At 37.5% G+C, this 12,386-nt stretch overlaps 1 protein-coding gene across 4 annotated transcripts in view; it reads right to left on the bottom strand.

The window, feature by feature from the left end:
- GPR155 (G protein-coupled receptor 155) overlaps positions 1–12,386 on the bottom strand; it is a 36,492-nt gene that overhangs the window by 2,049 nt on the left and 22,057 nt on the right. For all 4 annotated transcript variants that reach the window (XM_058190256.1, XM_058190264.1, XM_058190273.1 and 1 more), the window contains exons 11-15: positions 12,136–12,252; positions 8,300–8,433; positions 6,531–6,626; positions 4,408–4,472; positions 3,540–3,674 (exon numbers count right to left, since the gene is read on the bottom strand). In XM_058190256.1, the coding sequence (XP_058046239.1) occupies positions 3,540–3,674; positions 4,408–4,472; positions 6,531–6,626; positions 8,300–8,433; positions 12,136–12,252 (547 nt within the window). The remainder of the gene's footprint in view (positions 1–3,539; positions 3,675–4,407; positions 4,473–6,530; positions 6,627–8,299; positions 8,434–12,135; positions 12,253–12,386) is intronic.

The raw sequence follows: 12,386 nt of genomic DNA, 5'->3' as shown, positions 1-12,386 counted from the left end.
CTGCTTGTTGGATGAAGACAAGGGGAAAACAAGGAAAGACAGCACGATAGTTAGAAGGACGTTAAAAGGAGGCCTAACAGCCAAGTATACAATTAAAGCTGTTTTTCCTCTTTGGCAGGCATCAATCACCCTTTTATTAGCATGCAAGCATCTAATGAAAACACGATATACTATATGGTTAGTGTAAAATTATGACGTGTTAATTCACTTAGAAGTGCAATAATTTTACTAGAGGCATCTCTCGTTGGACAGTGCACTGATTTGGCCATGTGATGGACATGTGGGTGCTGGGCAAAGATTTGGATTTTCATTTGGGTGGGGAAAACCTGGAAGCTTTCAGATTCGGGTTTTCCCAGATGTGCCAATATGACATCTCTAATAAAACGGAACTTTGAGGAACTTTGAGCCTCGGAGTCTTCTTTTGTTGGGGGTGTTACTTGGAACCCTGACAGGTAGTTCCTGACTTACAACCATTTGTTTAGTGACTGCTCGAAATTAACAAAAAAGTGACATATAACCCGGTCCTTGCATTTACAATCATCCCAGCATCCTGTCCTGTGATCAAAATTTAGGTGCTGGGCATGATATTTACAGTGGTTGCAGTGCCCAGGGGTCACATGATGGCCATTTGCAGCTTTCCCAGTTAGCTTCTGATAAACAATTTCAACAAAGGAAGCCAGATTTGCTTAATGGCTGAGTGATTCATTTAATTATAGTGATTCACTTCCCAACCATGGCAAAAAAGGTTCTAAATTGGGCATGACTCCCTTAACAATTGTTTTGCCTAACAATGGAAATTCTGTTCTCAATTGTGGTCATATATCAAGGACTACCTGTACAGTAGTAGAAGAGTTAATGGTAACATTTTAGATGATAACCATATCCAATTCTATTTCGGAACGAAAAGTTCTAAGCAAGCATGCGAAAGGCTCAGATACTCTATTCAAGGTCTGTACACGCTTCAAAAATTATTTTGAAAATATATTTTGGGAAGTCATGAGAGTACAGGAGCCTTTAATTTATTTATTTTTTCAAATTTCAAGCACTTCTTCAGAGCAGTTTTTGGCAGAATCATTTCTGAAGCACATACAGCTTTAATAAATGCTGTTCAGCATAGCATTTGATTAAATGCTTTTTGGGTTTTATATGCGCAAGATTTTTCTTTAATGGATAATGTAGACTCCCATTTGCAATCTGAAAAGGAACAAATTCAGGGAGAATTAAATAAATTTGTCTGCTCTGTAGATTAAATTTGGGTCTCTTAATCCTAAAATACGTATTAAGCAAATTAATACACGGAGGTCTTGAGAAACAATACAACTGGTTAAGATTCATTTCAATCTCCAAGAAATGGGTTTTTTTCTCAATTCAGAGTTGAAAACTGCATGCAACCTGGTGCAACCACCTCTAAGCCAAGGCTGAGAATCTCAGGCAGCATTATGCTTTACTATGCATGACTGGGGTAAGGACTGAAGTCAACAATGAAAGCAAGGCATGCCTTGTGTAAGGTCTTTCTATGACTTAACATGTCTGTATTAACTATGCACCAACAATCATAGGCCCAACTTTCCATATGTAAAACTATTTTTTAAGTATAAAAACACTCTTCCTTCCAAGAGAAGTGTCATCCGTGAATCCACATACATACTTAATGTCAGGAAGCCCTTGCAGTGGTCACAACAAGCCTTGAAATGGATGCAGTACTTCAATGTTTCAGTCAACTGAAGAAAAATGCATGAAGCACTGTTCCAAGTGGTTTTCTAGAACTTCCGGGTTTAGATCTAATTAAAAGTTATTGTACAGAAAGCAACTATTTTGTGATCTAAAGTTAGGCCAAGCCAGCGTAAGATAGCCTTTTAATTAATAAGCTAATGTTAATTTTAATTAATAGAACATGGGAACATATAACAAAATCAGTGCTGGGCCAACAACATACATTGGGGTTCTAATGCCAGGCATTCATCTGAGAAGAAAAGAGAGACATATAGATGAAAAGGAGAAGCAGGGGTATTTCACTCATTGCAATCTGTGTAGATCAAACAGTGATAGTGATTTAAACAAAGCAACAGCATCGATCCATTTTTCTTTATGTAATATTAATTAATATTTTTAATATTAAAAAAGAATTTTAATATTTTATATTCCTTGGTTCTTCATGAAATATAAAGAAAGACAATTTAAAAATTGTTGTAAACTGCAGAACAAATATTTAAGAATTATTTATTTCCCACTTCCACAGAATTTTGGAAATGGAAGTTTAGGGAAGATATGTAATCCTAAACTTGAGACATGATATGTGAATATGTTGAAACAGCAGTTGAATCACAGTTTAGGACTTCAGTAGGGAAGATTCTAAGATTAACAAGGCCACCAAATCTCCCAAAAGATCACTAAAAACAGGAAAGCACATTGTTAATAAATTACACTTAAGTTTTATCAATGGCTTCACACAATTCATGAAAGCCATGTAATAATAGAAAAGATACCTTCTTTTGTTCATTACAGATAGTCCTCAACATACGACCATAATGTAGCCTATTATGGTCGTACATCGGGTTGGTCATGTGACTGCCGAATTTTACCTTTTTTATGGTCATTTCTTAAGGAAACACACCAGTTGTAAAATGAATGTGCTAGTATTAAGCAAACCTATTGTTTGCTATGGCGCCGTTTTGCTGAAAAATGAAAGTAATTTCTGGTTTTTTGCAAACACTTTGCCAAACACAGTTACATGACGATGGGATGCTGCAAATAACACTGCTGTGTTACTGACTGCCTGAAGTGTGGTCACATGACTGGGGCAACCATAGTAGTTAGGTCATAACCCCCTTTTTCCAGGTAGGTCATAACCTTGAATGGCTGTTAAGTGACTGGCCAGAAGTCGAGCACTACCTGTAACTGCATCAATTGTTGCCATTTAAACTTCATGGTTCAAAATGTTTACGCTGCTTTTGATTTCTATTATTTAAAACTATATGCTAGAATCTCTTCATGATAACATATTGCTTGATATATAAATAAATAAAAAATAGTTAAACACCAAAGTACGGATGTCATTCTCAATTGTGTCACGTGACGTATTGTGACGTATCGCAACGGTTTTTGCCTTTGCGGAACTGAGGTGAGCGTGGCCAGCACGTGACGCATCCGCCCAGAGGCTGCCAGTTTGATGCCCCTGCATCAACAGTTAATAGCAACAGCATTTAAACTTCTATGCCGCTTCACAGCGCTTTACAGCTCTCCCAAAGCGGTTTACAGAGTCAGCCTATTGCCCACAACAATCTGGGTCCTCATTTTACCCACCTTGGAAGGATGGAAGTCTGAGTCAACCTTGAGCCCTGTGAGATTCAAACTGAATATCAATTCAGAAATAATTATTTACAAATCAATAATTAACCAAGTGTCTGCTTAGCGGTAATTGGAAACCTGTGTAGCGTATACTCCAAATAAAAAGAAGAGTATCAACAGATGCAGAGCACACCCCCATCTAGAATATTAGAATAATTTAAATCAATTTTAACACTTATGAACAACTCCACCTTCTATCCTGGACGATGCTTCTCACACACACGTCTCTGTGGTAATTAACAAACTGTTGGCATGTCATCCGAATCTCCTCCGGGACAGATGATTCCCTCTGTTCCACGGTTCTGGCACCCCAAAGGAATTCAAGCCTACATGAGAAAAAAAAAATCCATTTGAAATACTGCCTGGAAAAAGCATAATACAAGGGCTTGATTTTAAATACTGGCATTTTTGCTTGTGAGATTTTATTGTTATTGTGTACATTCAAGATGTGATGATGGGAGCCAACTCTTTTTCCTACGTTGTTATGCACTTTGACCTAATTCACGCACATCTATGGATCCTAAGTTACTTCTCTATTTGAGAAAAGAAACTCTGTGAACTCAAACTTCCATTTCTTACTTCTGTCCAATATTCAACATGTTGCCAAGGTTCCCTAACCCTCAGAAGCAGGGGGTGCAAAGGAGGCGAGGAGAAAAAACTGTATAAGGAGAAAATAAAATCACATTCTATGAATGAAAGAACTATTTCATTCATGGAAAAAATAAATTACAAGGCTATATAATCATGTAAACTGAGACATTTTATACCACCTTAAAAGTATTTTATGGATCATACACAAGCCTATATGTCACATCAATACCGTGGAATTCAATTAAAGCAACATTATTTAATGGTTCCCCAATCCAGAATGTGTTAATATAAATTGATGCCCAATAGAGAAAAATATTGCTTCATGCATGTATTAAAAGGAGTAGAATTTTAAAATAAACCAGATTACTGTAAAAAGTAAAAGTAAAAAGAACAGCGTCAGAGTTAAACATTCTCAAGGCAGCTGAAATTAAATGGATGTATAATGGATGTATAAAGTGCTAAAATTACCTCCTTTTGAATGGAAGAATGATTAGATGTTTGTCTAAACCAAACATTCCAAAAGAAATGAATCCCTGAAAAAGAAAAAATAAATAAATACTATAATAAAAAGATTCCGGATGAACAATTGTATACAAATTCCTGAAATTAAGTTTTTAATTCTAACAAAAAGACAGAATAAGATGCTTACATTTATTTAAATAAAATTCAGAGTACGGCACGGACCAAGCTCAAGAAACGGAAAAATATTTAGGCATCAATACCAATACTGTGATTTTTAAAGTCAGTCAGTCAGTCAATCATATTCTTTCAATACCTCTTCCCTCATATTACAATTTCCTAACTGTATGTTTATCTTGGCTAGGATTTTTACAGTTTCTTAATTTTCCTCGCTTCCTCTTATAATGAGACATACATGACTTACACAATAACCCCGAGTTCTTGCTTAAAACAACTGCAACTGGGACTGGCAACTGTTAGGTGATACAGTTATTAAGAGAGACATCATGCAACCGTGATGAATTTACAATTTCACTTCATTAAGCAAATCACCCATAGTTCTTAAGTGAGACATTACATGACCATGACTTGTGATTTGACTGCTGGCTTTTTCAACTGACTTTAGTTTTTGGAAACTCACTTGAAAGTGCAATAATGATGATCGCGTGACTGTGGGACACTGTAACAGTTTTAAGTGTGAGATCTGGTCATAAAAGGCTTTTTTCAGAAACTTTGGATGGATACTAAACAGGGCAGTTGTTAAGGGAGGAATACCTGTACTGCTGGAAGGAGAATTTAAGAATGTAAGAAAACTAAGGTCTATGAACCAACTGTAATGAACAGCGTATTTTGAAAAGCAAAACGATAAGCAATTTGGCAAGCACGTTAACATTAAATAAAAATAACATCTCAAGAGAAGAAGGTAATGCAGATAAAATAAAGTTGAAACTCTCAGAAAGCATTTTACTTCCATAGGAAAGACTAAAGGTAAGATTATTTAAGGAACAAGCCTGTGGGCTCTTCCCATGCTGCCATATTGTCAGAAAGCAGATTTGCCTTTGTGGTTGGAGTTTTTTCCTTATCGAGTTACTTTTTCAGTGCAATTTTAACAGTATGTGAGAATGACCTTGCGGGATAAGAGAAAGAAAGGGGCCAGCGAAACAATAAGATGAAAGGGAGGAGTCCCCAGTAGCTTAATAGTCAGAAGATAAAACTTAGGGAGGACTTGTCCTAATTGATTGGGTGCTTAAAAGTGATGGCAGGAGATCTGTCCTTTTAGATTTGAAAGATTCTGTTAATGTAGCCTTACCATAATGTAGAACTAAATCATCTAGTTATGTTTCCTGTCTGGTTTACCTGGGAACGCTGAAAGCAATTTAATTAACACAAGATTATTAATACAGCTCCAGGTACAATTTCACTCAGGCATTTTAATGGGATGTCACTAAACTTATTAGGGAGGAGACCAGCTGAAATCCTTCATTTTTACCATCTGGATCAGTTACATCTTCATTCTCTTGGAAAACATTTTCTCTGGATGGCTTCTATTAATGAAACATCCTTAACTACTGACATGGATTATTTTCCCCTTTAAATAGGTGAAACAGTAAAATTTGTCAGTGCACAATGAGCAGTTATAGTTTTATCAAATTTAAGGTAAGAAAATGGGGCAAAAATAAGCCAGGCACTTTCTCTCTCTTCCTTACAAACATATGCCAGTCTTCATGTACACATTTACATATGGGTTCAATGAGACATGCTGTTAAGTACGTATGGACCAGTTCACATTATTAATTTTAGACAGAGGATCAGGGGTGAAATCTAGCAGGTTCTGACAGGTTCTGGAGAACCGGTAGCAGAAATTTTGAGTAGTTCAGAGAACCTGCAAATACCACCTCTGGCTGGCCCCACAGTGGAGTGGGAATGGAGATTTTACAATATCTTTCCCCCAGGAGTGGGAAGGGAATGGGGATTTTGCAATATCCTTCACCCAGGAGTGGGAAGGGAATGGAGATTTTGCAGTATCCTTCCCCTGCCACTCCCACCAAACCACACCACGCCCACCAAGCCATGCCCACAGAACTGGTAGTAAAAAAATTTGGATTTCACCACTGCAGAGGATAAATATTTACCTGACCAAAATTAAATACAGCACAGAAGAACTGCAGTTCCACATAGAGTCTCCCAGGCTCTTGGTTAAATAACCACCACAAGCAACTTGATAGGTTCTGTGAAGGAAAAACAAAATGAACAAGTGCTAAGATGAGTATCCCATTGCTACAATTTTCACTGGCATTTCTCTTGGATTATAGAGACAGATCCCACCCCCACAATGGTTCAAGTTTAGTGTGTTGCCCCTGTAGACTACTATTACTAAAACCAAGAGTTTACTGCAGGTCTGGAGAGCGGTAACAAGACCATGACAATAATTCAGTGATAACACCACTAGGTGACAATGGAATTCTTGTTCTTTCTTCCTCTCTTCAGTTTCTGGGATTTTCTGTGAATGTTTTAAAACACAATTCTTATACATTTTCTTTCTTTCTAAGAAAAGGAAGCAGAAAAGCACACCGCTGCTGTTGGGCATTTGGTGCCAGTAAACAATCTGCTAAAATGACACACACTTTGAGAATTACCCACCCTTTGTTTAGGAAGATAATGTGAAATGGCTTTGCTAACATAACTGTAGCAACAGATGGAAGTGCAATGATTACAATTGGAATTGCCTACTGAATCTCTGATTCTTAAGTCATAGGAAGTTTCCTTACATCATTAGACAATTGGCCAAGTATCTAATTCAGCATTACCTTTCGCCTTTCAGATTTTGTCAAAATGTAATGCCCAACATCTTTCACCACTGGCATGTTGGCTGCGACCATCAGAAGTGGAGCTCAATATTTGTAGAGCTATTTATGATCCATCTCTTGTCCACATAAAAACACTTTTGAAATAGGCCCTACTCACCTCTTCCTAGAAATGCAAGATATAAACCTGGGATCTTCTGTGGGCATAGGTGTATTAAATTACCTCCATCGCTTTTTCTGTAGCATCAGGCTCTTGTGTTAAGATAGATGGCAAAAGGCTCTTAAAAAAGAGGGCAGCCCTATTCATGGTCACTCATGCCCTGGTCACCTCCCTGTTGGACTATTGCAATGTGCTCTACTTGGGGCTGCCCTTGAAGAGAATCCAGAAACTTCAGCTAGTACAAAATGCAGCAGCAAGAGCCATTATGTCTGCTCTTGATAGCATTCATGTCATTCCTCTGCTGCATGGCTTCAATTCAAGGTGTTGGGTCTTGATCTTTAAAGGGCAACATGGCACGGGATCAATTATTTGAGGAATCTTCTGAATTTCATCTGCCTATCCCACCAAATCCGATAGAATTGGTATGCTACGAGTTTTGTTATCTAGGGAGCTACATTTGGCAGGCTCTAGGCTATGGCAACTGCAGTGTGGAATTCTCCCCCTCCTTCCCTCCCCCAAGATAAGGTCAGCTTCATCACTTCTGATCTTTGGGAGATCCCTCAAGATCTGGTTCTGTCAGGATTGGTGACTTCAGGGGATGGGTAAACTTGTGAGGGGGCTCTGTTATTATTAATATCCCTCCATCTATAATTTTCTTCTCCTGTTTTAGTCCTGTTTTTACAGTTTTAATACTTTGTAATTATTATTATTATATAACACTTTTAGGTAATAATTTATTTATACATTTACAATTTGTTTGTACCAGAGTCACTTTCTGTGAGAAGAGCAATCACATAATGAGCCTGGATTTAATTTTTTTAAAAATAACATTATGCTAGTAGCTGATATGAGAAACACGCTTTGTAACGGAGAGTAGGGTAAAACGACTACATATAAAGAATCATACGTTTCTGCCTCCCACCAAAGAAATTCTTACAGCAAAAAGGCCCACAATGAGAAGCAGGCACAACAGCACATGTCTGGCCAACTGTTGGTCTCCAGTTTGCAGCAGCTGTTCTTCCTGAGCCAGGACACACCTCTGAGAACTGCATGGACTCAAACACTGGTTTGCTGAAAAACATTTAAGCATCAACACATAAGGCATAAACACAACACTGAATCCTGTTGTTCTCTGAACAGAAGTCATAAGAAAAACAAGAAAATGAAAACATGATCAATTGCTCTAAGTAAACAAATACGGGGTCTTGTTCATATATGAATGAAAGCGAATATATGTGTCCCAGGATAAGGTTGCAGAATCCAGTCTGAATTGGTCACTGGAAACAGTGTTTTTTTATCTCCCGAGCTTTTGCACTCATGCTGGAGTGCAAAAGCTCGGAAAATGGAGGGAGGTTCCCTGAACATGGGCTCCAGCATGAGTCCGAAAATGCAGAAGACAAAACCTCTGGTCTGGTGACTGACCCAGTTTGGATCCTTGTTCATATAAGCCAAAATGCTTGATTTAGAATCGGCATGCTTTATCTGTAAACCATAACTTGTGATAGGGATGGGCAACCTGCTGTCCATTTGCAGTCTACCAATACTCTAGTCTAGGTCAACCCCAGACTGTATCACTGATATTCAATTGCTCACTTTGAGTTGATCATTTCAAAAAGAGAAAATTGAATGTTGATTCAGACAAGAGTTGGTTCAGTTTGTGGTGAGAGAAAAAAATACTTTTTTAAAAAAGACTGCAAATGTTAATACTCCATGGACTTTTTGTAAAACAAGATTGAATTGATGATTTTGGGATTCAGGGATTAAAAACTGATGAAGAGGATCGGGAAAAGATTAAGATATTTACTTGATAAAAAAGGTGAAAGGCATAATTGTCTGTTTTCCTTTTTTCATTTCCTTTTTTTCCCTCTTTGCCTTGCTTTCTAACTTTTTGTTGTTTTGTATACTTTTAGTATATCAAAGACAGACAGAGATGGTTCTGTTTGCTTGCTACCCAATCCAAATCTCAGCAGTATCACCCCTGGAAAAGTATCAAACCGCAAAAAGTTTACAGTAGTGACTATTCAGATTTTAATCTACACTTAAACATGTTATAACAGGATAGAGACCATTTCTGCACACAAACAGCCTGCTTAGATTATTAGCAACACCATCATTTTCAATTTAGCTGGGTCAACGTTAACAGAGTAGCATTTTTTTTTACTTCTTGCGTCTACCAAATTTGCTGTAGGATAAAATATAGTAGGAATCAGAATTCATGTTACATACTATTTTAAGTTAGTGACACTTATCACTAGATGGCAGCAAAAAGCTAATAAATACTGCACCTTGTGCTACCAAAGCAATTCTTATTCTCCAGTTTCAGAAGCCCCAAAGCTTGCTGCTACACTGCAGAAGGGCTTCCTAATCTTACCTTCTTTTCCAAACTACAGTAATTATCAATCCCATCTATCTCTAGCCAATTATTACATTACACACCTAGCTTCCTTAAGTGTCAAAATAGGTGACAGCTTTCTTTTTTCTTCCTTAACTGTATTGCCCATCTATAGAACCAATAAAGCTTTTAGAGAGCTGCAACTTGGATGGATTTCTCTCTCTGGACAAGTCCAAGGGCCCACTTAAAGCTTCTAAGCTTGAGCATCTCTATGAAAAAACAGAAGAAACAAGGCACAGTTCAGGGAGGACAAAGATTTTCCTGGATGATTCCTCATGGTTCTAATTACTCTCAAATTTAAATCTAAGCCTGTATAAATAAGTTACATTAAGCTCTTGCTCTATGGTTATAGAGCCGTGGTGGTGCAGTGGTTAGAATGCAGTACTATAGGCTACTTCTGCTGGCTGTCAGCTGCTCAGATCGATTCTGACCAGCTCAAGGTTGAGCCATCCTTCCGAGGTCGGTAAAATGAGGACCCAGATTGTTGGGGACAATGTGCTGACTCTGTAAACTGCTTAGAGAGGGCTGTAAAGCTCTGTTGAAGCAGTATTTAAGTCTAAATACTATTGCTATTCCTATAGCATAACATTTATTTTTAAAATAATCTATTAATATTACTAATCAGCAAATCTATACATCATTATTTCCTTTTTTTCCTGTTTCATGCCAAAAGTTCAATAGGGGCTTCCAGTGGAGGATTAAGGCTCACTGGTGTCCTAAGCACTGACAAATCTTGGTGCCCCCTTATCAATTTTTTTTTACAAATCTTCATTGGGTTTTTTTTTCTTACTCAACTTTGTGGTGCCCCCTTTGGGCCTGGTGCCCTAAGCATGTGCTTAGTCTGCTTAATGGTTAATACACCACTGGGGGCTTCCAATTGGCATTAAAGTGACTCAATGTCTTTTCTTTAGTCATTTTCACAATTTTAGCCAATTCCACCAATTTTATCGTTCATTCTTCCATTATAAATATGAATGATTTTTCCACTATTTAGCATACGGGAGTCTCATTGCTGTTATCATACATAAAAAGAGACCACCATGTGGATTTTCCAAATTTTTATCTATCAACCCCAACAGAAATACCTCTGATTTGAACGGAACTTCTGTTCTTTTTCTTGATTAATAGTTTTTGTTAGTTTTTATTTTTCTATTTTTGAACTTGGTAAAGTATCAAAGAAAAAAGAAAAATAAATAAATCTAAACCTCCAAAGCCAGGATGAAATACAAAATCTTCTCTCTGTCTCTGCTATTCAAAAGGGGGGGGGGATAAACAACTCTTTTCCGAGAGACTGCGTCGCAGTGAGAACAGCTGAAAATAGCGGAGCTCTGCTGAGCTCCATAAAAAACAACCAGTATCTACTGACCGGGAGACCCTACAGGGTGAAAGCCGCCTTGGAGGGATGGTGAAGAAAGGAGAGGTGTTTCGTCAACAAGAAGGAATTCGCAATTTCCTCGTTAGGTCCGAAGAAAGCTCTCCTGAACAGTAGCAGGGACAACGGTCATTTTTGGCAAGTCACAAGCTGTGCTGTGAAGATTTGTGCTGGAGCAGTTTGTGGACAGAGCATTGAAACTGGTTGAGATAACTTCCAACTTTTATTCTAGAGACTTAACCCAAGTAAAAGAATTTCAAAAATAATCTCCAAGAGTTAAGAAAGCGGCGATTAGATACATGGAGAAAGATTAAAGATTAAGAGGCGAAATAAATGCCCAGTGGAAGCTTTAAAATATAGAAAGCCTTTAAAATATGGAAAAGAGCTAAAAAAAATTGGAAAAAATTTCCTTTACTTTGTTTATATAGGTAATCCTTGGCATACGACTGCCTGCTTAGTGACAGTTCAAAGTTACAAAGGGGCATCCAAAAGGTTCTTACAATCTGGTTCCAGAATTCTGATAGCCATCCACTTCATTTGGTCATATAACTGCATTTTGGGCACTTGGAAACATCCTTCATTTATGGTCCTTTGCAGTGTCCTGCAATCATGTGACCATGATTTTCCATGTTGAAAACTGGCATTTACTTCCAGTTTTTTGGCAAAACTGCCCCATAGCATTTGCTTAATGACCGTGGATTTGCTTAAGACCGCTCCCCCAAAAAGGTCATAAAATTGGTTCAGTCATGCGGGGGATGGGCTTTTCAACTATCATGACTTATGACCATAATGAGTAGACTCTGTTACAATAATAAGTTTAAGATTATCTGTATATTAATCATAGTGATTAATTTATAAAGCAAGCTCAGTTACACAAAGGATAAAAGGTGAAAAAATGCAACTTACAACAAAGTATGCAAACTGCATAAAAAATTCTCTTGATTAAGTTAAGATACAGTGTCGCATAATTGGTAAACTTTTGAATTTTATTCCAAACAAGATACTTTACCTGTCTCAACTGAGAAAGAACAGTTCTCACTGAGTCCAGTAGTAGATGCGGATTCTTCTTCAGAGCAGCATAATTCTCCATTTTGTTTTTGACATGTGTAGAACTCTACAAGGTTCTCTACAAGGAAAAACATATATTTCTTAGGTTTTTGAAAAAGAAAGTAACCACAGTTGAATGTGCAGTTGACTTGGGCAATTGTTAGGAAATATGCATATACATTTTTTTAATAAGTTCAAAAAATATCTATAGGT

The sequence above is a fragment of the Ahaetulla prasina genome, chromosome 1, assembly GCF_028640845.1.
Source record: "Ahaetulla prasina isolate Xishuangbanna chromosome 1, ASM2864084v1, whole genome shotgun sequence".
NCBI lineage: Eukaryota > Metazoa > Chordata > Lepidosauria > Squamata > Colubridae > Ahaetulla > Ahaetulla prasina.
This window is presented reverse-complemented; position numbering and strand designations above follow the sequence as displayed.